The sequence below is a fragment of the Rhinolophus sinicus genome, chromosome 6, assembly GCF_057876585.1.
Source record: "Rhinolophus sinicus isolate RSI-liver-muscle chromosome 6, RSI-T2T, whole genome shotgun sequence".
In the NCBI taxonomy this organism is placed as follows: domain Eukaryota; kingdom Metazoa; phylum Chordata; class Mammalia; order Chiroptera; family Rhinolophidae; genus Rhinolophus; species Rhinolophus sinicus.
In genome coordinates, this window is record NC_142506.1 from 33,038,229 (window position 1) to 33,053,275 (window position 15,047).

Sequence of the window (15,047 nt, forward strand, 5' to 3'; positions counted from 1 at the left end):
TTACCCCAAATTTAGCAGCTTAAAACAACAAATATTATCTCACACCATTTCTGAGGGTCTGGAGTCCAGGAGTGGCTTAACTGGGTGGTTGTGGTTCACAGTCCCTCATGAGGCTACTCTAGTCAAGCTGTCTTCTGGGGCTACAGCAATCTCAAGGCTCATTTGGAGCTGGAACATCTGCTTCCAAGCTCACTCATGTCCTAGTATTTACTGGCAGGCCTCTCACTTCCTCAACGGCTATTGGCCAGAGGCTCAGTTCCTCATCATGTGGGCCTTTCCCACATCGCTTCCCCCAGAGCGAGTGGTCCAAGAAGTGAGAGAGCACCCAAGAACAGCAGCCACAGTATCTTCTATAACTTAATTTGAGCAGTGATATTCATCAGTACTTCCATATGCTATTGGTCACACGGACCAACAGTGAAGGAGATGACTACACAAGTGTGTGAATATCAGGAGATGGGGGTCACCAGAGGCCATCTTGGAAGGTGGCTACCACCAGTTATTGATAGCAGGTGGAGGTAGGGAATGGGATGGCTCGGCAAGAGTGGGAGCAAAACTTAATGTATTTTTTTTTTTGCATTGTTTTGATTTTTGAACTATGTGAACCTCTTACCTATTCTGAAAATAAAATTTAAACAAAAATCCTTAATGCAAAACAAAGAATTCATAGTTAAAAGTATACCTGTCTGTCACCTTTGACATCCTACATAATTATTTTGAAAGGCTGCACCATTAGTCATTTAACCAGTCTCTTACTGGATGGGCATTTAGGTGGTTCCTAGTCTTTTGCTATTACAAGCATTATTGCAATAGATACTCTTGTGCACATAGTTGGGCATAGAATGTGAGGGCTTATCTGAAACATAAACATCCTAAAGTGGAAATGCCTAGCTAAAGGGTATGAACATTTAAACCTGATACATATGTCCAAATTGTCCTCCAAAAACATTACATTAATTAATGTAAGATAGTCTCTGTGTCAGGGGATCTAGGTCTTTTGGATGTTTTAAAAGCCCCACAGATGATTCCAAAAAACCACCAGGGTGAGATGCTGGTGGCGGTTCCAGCCTTATGTTCAGGGGCCTTCCCAAGTGTCCTCCACCATCGTGAACCAAATGCCATCATCTTTCTCTAGGGCTGTTGCATCATCTACTCCTGGTTTCCACATACTCACTTTCACCCCATTCAGTCCATCCCCTGCCTCAACCTGAGTCCTCGTCCCAAAACCTGACTATGCTCACATCACTCCTTCCTCTGCCTGAGATCCTTTAATGCTTCCTGAGAGACTTGGGATAAGACACAGTATCCTTGGCAAGGTTTTCAGGACCCGCCCTGAAGCCTCATCTGGGCCGCTCTCCTCCAGCTCTGAGTACTTTCTTTCGGTACCTCAGTACTTGAGTACCAAGCCAGGAGCCTCCCATCACAGGGCTCTGCACAGTCATTCCTCTGCCTGGAAGACTCCCTCCTTCACCACTGCCAGATGTCTTCCCTCACCACCTGGCACAGGGCCTCAAAGAATCAGGCACCTGCCCCTTTGGTACTATCACAGGTGTCACTGAATATTTAGTATGTGGTTGGTCTGGGTCTGTGTTCACCTCCTCAGTGGAGTGTGCTCACACGGGCTCTGATCTCCAAGAGGCCGTGGGCTAGATCTACCCTTCTGTCCTGTACCTCCCAGCACCTAACTTAATGCCTGGCACACAATAGTCCCCGGTAAATACCCATTCAGTAAAAGAAAACATTTCCTCAGTTTTCTACTCAGAAAATCAAGAGTAACTAGACTCACTTCCTGGGGTTTTTGTGCAGATGTTTTAAATGAGAACCAGTGGGGTGTGGATCTGGCGGTCAGAGGGGTTTCTCACTCTCTTCTACACACCTGCCTTGCAGAGTGCACAGTTCACATCTGCTCAGCAAAAAATGTCCAGTTTCTGCATGTCAGAGACGTTCTGGGTCACTCATAAATTAATGAACCACCTGTGGTAAATTGGAGAATGCCAAAGTTGTACTGTAGTGAACTTCCTGACCACAGGCTCTAGATGCTTTATACTCACCAAGTCTGGAAACCAACTTGGAGTCAGCTTTCCCCAGAGCCAAAGGTACTCCCCTCTAGGAAAGTACTCCAGTGGATCCCTAACAGGCAAAGAGAGCCAACATCCCTGACTCACCGTCATGGGGTGCCTTAGCCTGAGGAGAATGGTGGGCACCCCAGCAGGAGTTCATTCAGTCAGCCAGTGTTTATGGAGCACTTCCACTGTGCCAGGCACCATCCTTACTTTTGGGCTAGAAGGGACCTTGGAAATGAACTGATCCAACATTTTCATTTTAGGTTTGAGGAAATTGATGGCTGGAGAGCGGAAGTGACTTTCCCAAGGTTCTTTAATCTGCAGAGATGAACTGTGTCAGCTCTGCTAGGGCAGAGGTGTGATTAGATCACAAATCTATCACCTCCGAGTTCCCTGGTCTGGTTGCACAGCCAGTGGTCTTCCTAGTTCAGCAGGATCTGCTCAGACAGGCTGCTACATTCTCAGAAGACAAATTAAAATAGTTTTCTCAAGGGAACCCAGGTCTCCAAATAGTTTAATGCAACTCTAAAGGCTGTAGGTCATCTGTCCTGCCTGCCCCTCCAGGCTCATCTCTCACTAGTCTCCCTTTCGCACTCAAAACTCAATATTCAGCACCACCTCTGGGCCTGGGCTTCCACGTGCTGTTTCCTGCTCTTTGAAAGAGCTCCTCCCTCAGTCTTAGTCCATCAGGTGCTGTAACAAAATACCACACACTGGGTGGTTTCTAACAGCTGAAATGTATGGCTCACAGTTCTGGAGGCTGGAAGTCCCAGATCAGGGTGCCAGCAGGGCTGGGTGAGAGCACCCCTCAAGGTCACAGACTTCTTGTTGTATCCTCACATGGGGGGAAAGACCAGGGAGCTCTGTGGGGCACTAACCCCATTCACAAGGGCTTCGTACTCATGACCTAATCACCTCCCAAAGGCCTCACCTCCTATACCATCACTTTTAGAGGATTAGGATTTCAACATATGAATTTTGGGAGGACACAAACATTCAGTCCATAACACCCTCCATCTCTGGCTAGCTCACTCCATCGATCTCCAGGGGTTAGATCAGACATCTTTCTCAGGGGACTTTCTCTAGGCGAGGTGACAGTCTCCCTGTCACATGCTCCTGTGGCATCTCTTCTATCCACATCACAATTCTCATCACATGGAATGGATGATACGTCTTTAATATCTTTCTTCTCTGAGTACTTTAAACTCTGTCAGGGCAGAAACTGAACCAGCATCACCCCCAGAGGAGCTCAATGCCAGCATGACATGCCCTGAAGTACCCTGTACTTCAGGTACAGGGTAAATGCTTGTGGAGAATGAGAATAAATGGATCAAGAGCTTAAGGAAGCACCTTCACTCAAATCCAGAGACGAGAGTGAGGACAGACTCAACCGGGAACCAACACTGAAATGAAATGGATGACAGGACTCATGAGACATCTCAGGCTGCAGGAAGAAAGAATTTTCCCTCTGAAAGAAGGATCCTCTCCCTTTCACACTAAGGAGGATTCAGCCTCCTCACCAGTGGGGACTGCAATTTGTGATCAGGATGATCAGAAGTTTCGGGACATAATGCAGGGTTTTAGGGCCCCTCTGACAGCCCTGGACGCTGACACAGACTGTGCTGCTCACATCTGGATTCTACATCTGGGAAGTCATGTATGTCTGCGGTGCGGCAGTCATGGGGTCATGTGTTCCGCGGGCTCACACCTCTGCGGCAATGACAAACAGCAATTCTGTGTCTGAGGTTACACGTAGGAGGTTATTAAAACCAACCTCAAGCCCAGAAAGAAAACACAGTAGCCGTCTGCCTACAGGGTAACCAAGGCCAGGAGATAGAATGACACTGTTTTCTGGCTTTTCTTATAGTTAAAGTTGGAGCAGCCGATCATTTGCTGACTCTGTGGAGGCTTTTGCTCAGACAAACCAAGAAGCAGCTGAAATGAGGCATACTTTTAGGGGGCATCTTACTCACTCTGGGCAAGAGATCCTGAATCCGGGCACCTGGGTTCTAGTCCTGACTTTGTCACTGACCCCCAAGGCCAACTTGGGGGTGCCAGTTTCCTCCCTATGCCTGTTTCCCATGAAAGAAAGGGAAGACTTCTAAGCTTCCTTCTGTTCCATCAAACATATAATGTGAATACAGAAGTGACCTTCTCCCCTACTACGGACACTGAACTGTGTCCCCCCAAAGCCATATGTTGAAGCCCTACCTCCCAATGTGATGGTATTTGGAGGTGGAGCATTTGGGAGATAATTAGGCTTAGATGAGGTTATGAGGATGGGGACCCCAAGAGGGATTGTGCCCTTATAAGAAGAGACATCAGAGACCTTACTCTCCCTGCCATGTGAGGACACAGTGAGAAAGCAGCCATCTGCAAGCCAAGAAGAAGGTTCTCACTGAACCTGACCCTGCTAGCTCCTTGATCTTGGACTTGCAGCCTCTTGAACTGTGAGAAAATAAATTTCTGTTGTTTAATCCACCCAGTCCACGGTATTTTGTTACAGCAGCCCAAGTGTATTACAACAATCCCTTTGCCTTGCTCAGGGCTTCTTCTGTCCTTTGAAGTCAAGCTGGGGGGCATCAGGCTCCCCACAGGCCTTCACAGACTGCAGGTGGTTGGAGGCCGCCCTGACTGGGATTCCTAATACTCTATTTCCGTAGCTCAGACCCCTGACTATGCCCTTCACCTGTCAGAGGAAGGGGGTCTCCCTAGGGCATTCTTGGGCTCCTGAGTCTGACCCTCCCAGCATGGCCCATCTCTGGGGCCCCTCCAATGAAAGCAGGCCTGACCCTGGGAGGTGGGTCTCCAGCAGCAAGACAGGGGCTATTTCAGCTCTCTCCTCAGTGGGGGGCAGTCTAACAGTGGGAGGTAAAACCTTAACAAGAGTATCTTAGGGGCTATGGCTATTTACAGGTTCCCAAAGCACTTCAATGAACGTCACTCTCTGTTCCACATGGCGACTCTGACAGAGGCAGAAATGATCACTCCCTGTTTACAGCTGACCAATCAGATCCACAGGTCAATTCCCTGGGCCAGGGTAGAAACAACAAGATTTAAAGCTGGTCTTGGGGCGCCTAGCTCAGTATTCTTTCTACTCTGCCACATTGTTTCTTAGATTGTGCACAGAGAGCCAAGGGTGAGGTCTGGGCCGGAGAGCCTGTGGCAGAGAGGTCCAGACCCAGCCTGTAGGGGGTAGAGAAAAGGGGCTCTGCAGAGGGTCGGGGGTGGCAGGAAGTTCCTCATAAGGGGGTGACATCAGCCACAGGCTGGGTTTCCACTAGCAGGGGTGGGATAGGGGAGTTGTCCTAAGTGGGGACAGGATGGTCTAGGGGTGTAGCATCTGCTCAGAGAACAGGGGGCCTCACCCTCCTGAAGAACCACAGGGATCAGGGAAGACTTAGGGTGGAATTCACAAGATGGAGGAAGGGGTTTTCTGACATTGCCAAATCGAGGAGTGTGGCTGGAAATTTATTTTGGGAGACAGTGCAAAGCCACTGACAGTTACTGAGTAGGGAGTGGACCCTGTGCCAAGTACCACAGGATAAAAAGACATGTGGTCTCTGACCATTCTCTCACTCATTGAATTTTTTTGTGCACCTCCCATGGGCCAGTCTGGGAACTCAGATTCTAAATAAGACCCAGTCTCCAACTTCCAGGAGCTGGCAGGCCAGTGGGCTATGTGCCCCACATCTAGCCTGTGGAGTCTCTCCTGATGCTGGGATGCCTTTGTGAAAGGTATATCTCTGGGAAATTTGCAGGGGCTAGACAGGGAAGAGGCCTCTTAGATGCAGCTCGTAGAGAGACTACCCCATTCCCTCACCCCAATCTGTGCATCAAACCCCTAAGACAAGAACGATTCCTAGGGAGAATCAAAGGTTGGGGCCAGCGGGCAGGAGAAACGGAGGACAGGACTCACTCCAGAGGCCAGAGAGTCCAAGGAGCCTGCAGGGGTATGAAGATAACAGTGCTCACTTAGTTCCAGGGCCCTAGGAACCTGGGCCTGCTCTCCATGCTTCAGAGACTCTTCCGGAAGTTGAGTGAAGGAGTCTTCAGGCCACCTGCTAGCAAGGCTCTACGTGGAGGCTGCTTTCTAAGGGCCAAAGACACCCTTGCTTATCCACTGAGCCAGGCCTGGCTGACCCTCAGTGGGCGCCCCCATCCACAGCCCTTTTCCAAACCGGTGCAGTCCTGTCATCAGGCTCTTCATCATCTGGAATAGAGCTGGGGAACATGCATCCCAACCCCGGTTAACTATGGACACACTAAAAACACAGCCAATTATTACAGGGCAGCCAGACTGAATCATCCTAGGGCAGACAGGAAGTCTTCAATTAGGGGAATAGCTCAACACATAGGTATCAGCTGGTGGGGAAAATGCATCTCTTAGGTACCACCATTCCCTGAGGATAATTCTAACCCATTGGATCATCTCACACGTTTTCATATAGTCAAAACCACATATAAACATACACATATGAAAATTCACTGCTAATTGCATTGTTGAACATTTACTCATATGGATGATGTCACTGTACCACTAGTTACAAACATACTTTAAATGAGAAAATGGGCAACATTTAAAAGTGTCAGTGGCATAACCCAGATGTGGACGTGGGTGATGGGTAGGGAGGGAGAGGGTGCAAGTGATTGTGAGGAAAAGGGGCAGCATTTGTTTAGAAGGGCTGTGAGAATTTCTTAGAAGGCCTGCAACTATCTTATAGTCAGATCTTGGTGATTGTAGTAAGGGGGAGGATAAAGGAAGGGCATGAATAATCGAAGATGATGGAGAATTAAAACAAAACAATAAAAAACTGTGCATATGGCTTTGGCATGCTGTCAGATGTTGATGCAATTTGACACACCCACCCTCCTTCTGCACCCCCAGTGCCACACCTTCCCCATGCTGGCTGGAGCAGCAGTCCCGGATGCAGCTGGGCAGGCAGCCACAAGCCAACTACAAAATGGATAACCCATTTGCAAAGACTCAAAAATCTGTCTCAAACTAGGGAAACATTTCTCTCAGGCTGCACAATTAGAGAGGCACACCCAACTCCACAGTGGGTTTACCTGCCCATGTGAATAGATCATATAAAAAGGTGGACAAATTAGGTTGTGGCCACAACTGTGGTCAGGGAACTTGACCCTATGATCAGAAAGACCAGCAGGATGGGGAGGGTAAATTGTAGTCCTTTTCCTCCATTTCTGATCCCTTTTCTCAAAATGACTATTTTTTAAGTTTTTATCTTTGTCCACTTGGAAGCGAGATTGCACGGCAGAGACCCACATTCTTGAATGAAGGAAAGAGAAAAGTCTGGGGTCTTTTTCTTGTTTTTCCTTCCCTTCCTTTGTTCCTTCCTTATTTCCTTCCTTCCTTCCTTTTTAACTTAATGGAGACCGAAGTTGGGACCAGCTGCAAGGAAAAATGTACCCAGGACACATCACTGCCAACCTCACCATCTGCTGCCAGATTATCAGGAGAGGGGGTGGGAAGGTTTCCCAGGGGCCTCCCCTTTTCCCAGAACTGACTCTGGAGTCACACAGACCAGAGTTTGAAGCCACCATGTAATAGCTGGTAACCTTAGGCTCTTTACTTAATCTGAGCTGCAGTTTCTTCACTGCAGGATGGGGATTCCATGGGGCTGCAGGACCGAGACGGTAGTTTTCTTGTGGACCCGGCTGGCTGCCACTTGCAGCCAGATTGAGGGGGTAGAGAAATGAGAACTAAGAAATAGGGTTCTGTCCAGCTTCAAAATGACCGCGAGGCAGACTGAAAATAGGAACAGCCATCTCAGGGAGCTGGAAAAGGAAGGCAGGGGGCGGACGAGCAACACAGGGCTCATGTCATTGAGAGAGAGGCCTTTCCGCACAATGACTCTGGCCAGCAAAACCCCGGGAACAGATGAACGGACACTACCTGTCTGGCAGTGCACCCCACCACAGATTGCCTGTGCGAAATCCCGCTTGTCGCCAGACCTCAGAACACTCACTGGCACAGGTCTTCCCATCACTGCGGAGCACGTGTCCCTCCGGACACTGACAGATGAAGGATCTGTCCATGTTGACGCAGGAGTATTCGCAACCATGGTCGCTCAGCAAGCAATAATCAGCCCCTGCAAAACCCAACGGCCAGATGGGAGTCAAGCTACCATCATGCTTTCCCACCCCACTTCACCCCCCCACCCCCCCGGCATGCAGTCCCCAGAGGACATCCCCATTTTCTCCGTGGATAAAGGGGCAAAGGAAAGTAGGGACCTTGACCTGCCGTCCTCTGCAGTCCTCACATTTTCAACCCAGTGGCAAACCTCTCCTGTATCAGAGAAGTGTGGAGGGGGACTCACGGGAGCAGGTCTTGAGGTCCTCGTTGATGAGGAAACCTTCTGAGCACTGGCAGACGAAGGACTCCTCAGTGTTCAGACACAGCTGCTCACAGCCATGGTCCTGCTTTGCGCAGTGGTCCACCCCTGTGGGTGTCACACATGAAAACACGAAGTAACAGGAGGGAGCAGCGCCCCACCAACATGGGGCATTGAAACACCAAACCTCCTCGGAGGGAGCCCCTGAGGAGCCGTATCACTTTATTCTACCCTGTGCAACTGGCCTCTCTGGGAAATTAGCCTTGTCATGTTGTCTTCCCATTTCTTTGCAAAGTAAAGCACCTACGACTCTGGTGTTGGTGTTAATGACAGCAGCCCTCTGTGCTCTTGTCTTGACACCACAATGTGCAATCCTCAGGGCAATGCTGAGAGCAGGCGCAAGCCCCATCTCACAGCAGGGAAAGCGTGGCTCAGGAAGGTAAAGCTGCTTGTCCAAAGCCACATAGCTGACAGAGTAGTGATTACGAATGAGTTCCAGTATCAAACTACTTGGGCTCAAATCCCATCTCAACCACATCCTAGCAATGGGGTACACTAGGCAGTTACTTGGCCTCTCTGCCATCATTTTCAGACTTGAGAAACAGGGATGATGTTGCTTTCTTAGAGGAATTTGGTGAGAAGTAGAGAAGTTGATACCATGTTTTCCTGAAAATAAGACCTAGCTAGACCATCAGCTCTAATGTGTCTTTTGGAGCAAAAATTAATATAAGACCTGGTCTTACATTATATTATATTATATAAGACCCGGTCTTATATTATAGTAAAATAAGAGCGGGTCTTATATTAATTTTTGCTCCAAAAGATGCATGAGAGCTGATGGTCCAGCTAGGTCTTATTTTCGGGAAACACGGTATATGTAAAGCCCTCAGAGCAATAGCTGGCACAGTTCACCCCCTAATGAATGCGGATTATTATTAGGTAGTGCTGAGTAAGAATTAATTGTATAGTTTCGTTTCTATCTGAAAATTACAAAGGAAAAGGTTTTTTCCTCATAACCAGGACACCCAGATTCAGAAAACCAAAGACTTGGCCTACATGTGTGGCTGATCCTGGCACCCCAGGGCTGCATAGCTGGCCCCGCTGGGTAGAGAGCACTGAGGGGCAGTGAACACTCAGCTGTGGTGAATGGCTCCCACAGACAGCCCTGTGGGCTGCCTCCCAGATTTCCCTGATGGAGAAAACACAAACCCAGAGACTGGAGAGACACTGGAAGCCTTTTGCAGGGCCATCAAATGGGCTTCTTTGACTCCCACAGGGCCTGGGACTGATGTCTGCTGGAACATTCCACTGGTGGATCTGCCTATTGCAAACACTTGCAGGATCTCAGGAGCCAGAGGGTCTGTATTTACATTCTGGTTCCACCATTTACCAGTCATGTGATGACTCTAGAAGTTACTTAATCTTTTTTGGTGCCACTGCTTCCCTATCATTAAATAGAGATAAGAATGTAGATGCTTCATAGGGCTGTTTGTCCGGAGAAAGTGAGTGCCCAGAAAATACAGCTATGCCTGCACAGAGTGAGCACCCCATAAGGGCTTGCTGCCACCATGGCCTGGGGCCCTCAAGGGGGATAGGATACCATGGCTTTCTCTGGGGACGCCTAAGAAGAAATGGCCTGGTTTATACTTTTGAAGCTGACTAGGTTGTCCTTCTTATTATATACCAGAGAGAAAGAATGGCCCAATCTCTTCTGGCCCCTCTTCTGAGCTCTTCTATGTCCCCTGAGGCATGCTGGGAGGGGGAGGCAGGCCATGGCCCCTGGGGATCTTGTGGGCTCTGCCATTTCATGCCCAGCCTGCCCCAGAATACCTGCCAGGGCAGTCAGCTAGCCGACCCCACACTCCTGGAAGAAGGTAGAATGTACCCAGATCTATCTTCACCAGGGCATCTACTTGTCGAGTGGAAGACCTACTGCTCCCCATTCACTTCGCATAGGACTCAGAGACAGCCAGGGGCAAATGCACAGCACTGCCAACTTTCTGGTTCAAAAGTTCTTTGACCTCTGAGATCAGTCCTTAGAAAGCCTAATCAAAGCACTTTGTTTTCTCTAAAGACTGAAGGGGCACAAGTTTTCCCAAGGACTGCTCTGTACCTAATACTTCATCTCTGAAACTTCCCCTCCTGGCAGTTTAAGGTCCAAATGCTGAACAGCTGCACTGTTTTCATTCACAGTATATCTCTGTCCCCAAAGCTGGAGCAGATGTGCGGCTTGCTGGGTGAAAAGCCACACACAGGGCTCCTTCTATGCCAACTATGCCACCAAGCCCCTCCCAGCATACCAGGGTCACAGGCATTTACCACAGTGCTCAGGTGCCCCCACCCCTGCTGGCCTGGACCAGTGCAGACTGTGCTTCATAAAAAACGATGGAAGAGTCCAGCTGGCAAAGCCTGCAAGTTTCCATGTGTTTACATCACCAAATAGAACTTTGTTGTGCCTCTTACACAAGAAAATTAAGAAAAGTCTTCACAAAAAGTCCCATGTTTCTCAGCTCTGCTCTCAGATCAGCTCTGTGGTAGCCCAAGTTCTTTCCAAGCTGTCCCTTTCAGCCTCTTGTCCCAACCTGGGGCCAGCACTGGTCACTTTCCCAGGCTCCTTAATTATAATGAACTGTCACCTGCAATTGTATGTTTTCCTTGTGCCAGGCACAGTGCTATGAGATTGAAATGGTTCTGATTATTCCTCTTAACGAGTCTAGGAGATCAGTCCTATTATGACCTTTACTTTGTCAAACAGATGGGAAAATCAAAGCTGGTGAAGTTAAATAACTACACTGGGCCACATGTCTAGTGTATGGTAGAGCTTGGACTTGGATTCAGGCCAGTCTGACTTAATCAGTGCTCTCAACAGTAAATAATAACACTAACTATTGTGTGCTTACTACATGTTTAGTAGCACTTTTTTCAGTGTCTTATACATATTGATTCTTTTAATCATCACAACCCAATCTACGAGGAAGGTAGCATTAACGGTTCCATTTTGTGGATGATGAAGCTGAGGCAAGGAAGGTTAAGTCTGTCGGACCTTCAGGCCCACAGGAAACCCAGGAGCTTCAGAAGTGGCTGGCAGCTAGTGAGCCTGGGGACGTGGTGTGGCCCCTTCCCTCCAGTCAGCATCCCAGCCCCTGGTCACACTCACGGCTGCAGGTCTTGCCATTGGGGTCCAGGGTGTAGCCCTGGCGACAGCGGCAGTAGTAGCCCTCCTCCGTGTTGGCGCATTCGTGCTCACAGCCCGGCTTGTTCAGCGCACAGTAGTTGATTCCTGACGGGAGAAAGGGAAGACCCTACTTCAGGCTCTGGGCTTATCCCAAGCTGTGAGGTCAGCCCCTCATGATAAATATTCAGTAAATAAGATTCATCTGTAGGACATAGAAAAACAGCTCCTTTTCTCCAGCTCATTTGAAAGAGAACCTGGGGATAGCCCGGTGGCTCAGGTGGTTGGAGCGCTGTGCTCCTAACGCGTAGGTCGCTGGTTCGATTCCCACATGAGCCAGTGAGCTACGCTCTCTACAGCTAAGATTGTGAATAATGGCTCTCTGGAGCTGGCTGCCATGAGCAGCTGAAGGTTGGTGTGAGCTGTTGCCAGCTGCTATGGGCTGCTGTGTGCCGCCATGAGTGGCCGGTGTGAGTGGCCGGCAGCCAGCGTGAGTGGCCGGCAGCCAGCGTGAGTGGCCGGCAGCTGGCAAGAGCTGCAAGCAGCTGACCTACGACCAGCGACTGACTGCCGCAGCCGGGAGGAGCACAAGTCTCATAATACCAGCATGGGCCAGGGAGCTGTGTCCTACACAGCTAGACTGAGAAAGAGCGGCTTGAACTGGAGTGTGTGTGTGGGGGAGGAGACGGAAGAAGGGGAAAAAAAAAGAGAGAGAACCTGGTAACTGACGTGTACCTCTGGATTCTTCAGAATGGGTCTTTTTCCCCTTTGATGGCCAAAGAGCTGAGAAATGGGTTGAGGGCCACAGTCCCCAGCCCAGCCCCTTCCATGAAAGATGGAAAAGCTGAGAAAAATCCAATCATTTCTCCTTCCAGTTAACCCGATCACTATGGCCCAATGCATGTAGGGAGCTGCCGTCTGCACTGGCAGCTGACAGTGACATCGGACAGCAAAAGCAGAATCTGATCTTGCAAGATATCCAGCTACTTAGAAAAGGTAGGAAATGGCAGTAACATTAAGAAGCATCCAAATGCTTAACCCCACTCTGAGTGAGACCATGACAGCATCCATGTCAAGCATCTGGAGAAGACACATCTCTGATTCTGCCCCAGGTTGTTGCAGTTTTGTCCTATGGTAATATTCACCCCCATCCAAGCTGCTTAGCATTTTAGTTGTTTGGCAGCCAACTAGCAGTTGCATTTCCTGGTATAAAATGCTAAAACCACAAGACCCCACCCAGAGCAGGTTATGGGAGAGATGGAGAACTGTAAAAGGAAATCAGATGAGCTTGGGGAGGGCCTTTATGAGACTGATGTTGGGGGAAAAGATCACACCAACCTCAGTGACTGGATTGCTTTAACTGAGTTATTCCTTTTTCTGGAAATGTGGCAGATACTGTTGGCTGCCTTGCCAACAACCATTACACTGTCTTCTTGGAACTAGAATCCTGACTGTTAAGGCATGAATCATGGCTGGTCTAAGGCAGCCTGGCAACCATGGGGCCCTTAGGAAAGATTTTCCTTCTTGAAAAGACAGAGATGTATGAAGAGAAATGCCTTTTTCTACTCTTTCATTTTTGTCTTTGAATCTAGTAGTGTGAGGTTATGATACCTGGAGCTACAACAGCTGTCTCATACGCACGAGGTAACAAGTGTGAGGATGAAAAGTCAGTCAACATGCTTTAGCAGAGCAAAGGGACAGAAAGAGTCTGGGTTCTTGATAACCTCACTGAGTCACTGAGCCAACCCTGGGATCAACCACCTCTGGATCTGTTAGGTAAAAAGTAAATGTCCCTAAGTGGCTCAAGATACCATTAGTTGAATTTTCTGTTTTGCGTGACCGAAAAGCATGCTAAGTGATACAGGGGAAATGATCTGAAGCCATAAAGCAATAAACTGAGAAAGTACACATTTTATTTTTATCATATCTCTGCCCAAAAAGGATTTGAGGAGACTTACGCACACAAATCACTTGAAGACAGAACATACATCACCCTCTTGCCTCAGTGGCTCCTCACTGCCCTCTTTAAGCTCTACCTTCCTTCACAGTCAGCGAAACACCATTTCTTCAGTGACACCTTGGTGAGACTATTGTGATGAAGTCAGTTCTTTTTATGGGGCCTCTCTCTTTCATGGTATTCATCACAATGGTCTCATAGCTTGTGTGCGTGTGTGTGTCTATGTGTGTGTTGCCTAAATATCTGCTTCTTTCACAGACTGTGAGCTCCATAAGCAGGGACCATGTCAGTTTTGTCTAATGACTGCATCATTAGAAGCAGTCCAATAATAAAGTTACTGATGATAATTATAGTTGCTACCATTTTATAAGCACCTGCTACGTGCTTAAGAATTTCATTTGACTCTAAAAGTATGTGCTATTATTGTCCATATTTTAAAGACGAGGAAACAGGTTTAGAAAGGTTAACAACTTACTTAAGGTCCCACAGCTAGTTTAAATGGAGCTGTGAATGGAACTCACATCCGAGGAACACCAGACCCATCCTTTAAAGGGCCCATGATCTGCCCTCCCAGGTGACTGGTGGATGGAATTTTCCACGTCACAGAGTATGAAAAGAGGCTGCAGACTGAGCACATGGCGAGAACTCCCATGACATGCAGGGGCTGGCCTAAGAGAAGAGATGTCACCACGAGTGTTACTGAACCCTTGGCATTCTCTCCATAACTCATCCCTCCTACACGAGGAGAAGCAGAATACTGGCAGTCTCCTCACTAACTGTGAAGTGCTACATGTGGGCCAGGCTTGGGTAGCTTTATCCGGTAAAGCCCAGAGTGTCCAGTAAAGCCCTGCGAGGTCAGATGGCAGAACTGTCAGATAACAAACTAAAACAATGCTTATGAGTTGAAGACCTCGTTCAGAAGTAAGGCATAAAAACATGAGAGATCAATGTCCCCAGAGAATACATTACAGTGCCAACTGAGTGACACAGTGTCATGCGGGGTGTATGCGGGGTCTTTGGTCCTTCTCCCCACATAAGAACGCAGGACATGGTGAGGCCAAAAAGGAACACCAAGGAGCCATAGATAGTGGAGTCATACCACTATATTCTTGCTGGTGGCTGGTCGAGACACAAAAGGAAACATCCGCCAGTACCCCAACAAGGCGTCTTCCTGTACCTGTCTCTCTGGTGGCTGGGCGAGACGTACGAAGTAGGATCCACACGATTTGCAATCTGCCATCTGCTTTTCTGCCTGCCAACCAGCCAACCAACCAACACAGTCACGGCAATTATACCAGTGGCTAATGGCTAACTGGTTACAGCTGATGGCCAACCAGTCACAGCTGATGGTCATCTACTACCTGAGCCAGCACCTTTCCACGTGAGGCCAAGAGCCTGGAAACTGCTCTCTGGGACTCTGTCCCCCCACACAGATAATTTCAGAAAAATTGGACAGGCTACACAATGTTAAAGCAGGAAGTCGTGTTCCTTTGGTTTCA

At 48.5% G+C, this 15,047-nt stretch overlaps 1 protein-coding gene across 6 annotated transcripts in view; it reads right to left on the reverse strand.

Annotated features, from left to right (window-relative positions):
• The window catches only part of MATN2 (matrilin 2), a 145,968-nt gene that overhangs the window by 18,430 nt on the left and 112,491 nt on the right, over positions 1-15,047 (reverse strand). For all 6 annotated transcript variants that reach the window (XM_088799034.1, XM_088799032.1, XM_088799033.1 and 3 more), the window contains 3 exons: positions 11,577-11,699; positions 8,405-8,527; positions 8,054-8,176 (listed from right to left, as the gene is read on the reverse strand). In XM_088799034.1, coding sequence (XP_088655160.1) covers positions 8,054-8,176; positions 8,405-8,527; positions 11,577-11,699 — 369 coding nt within the window. The remainder of the gene's footprint in view (positions 1-8,053; positions 8,177-8,404; positions 8,528-11,576; positions 11,700-15,047) is intronic.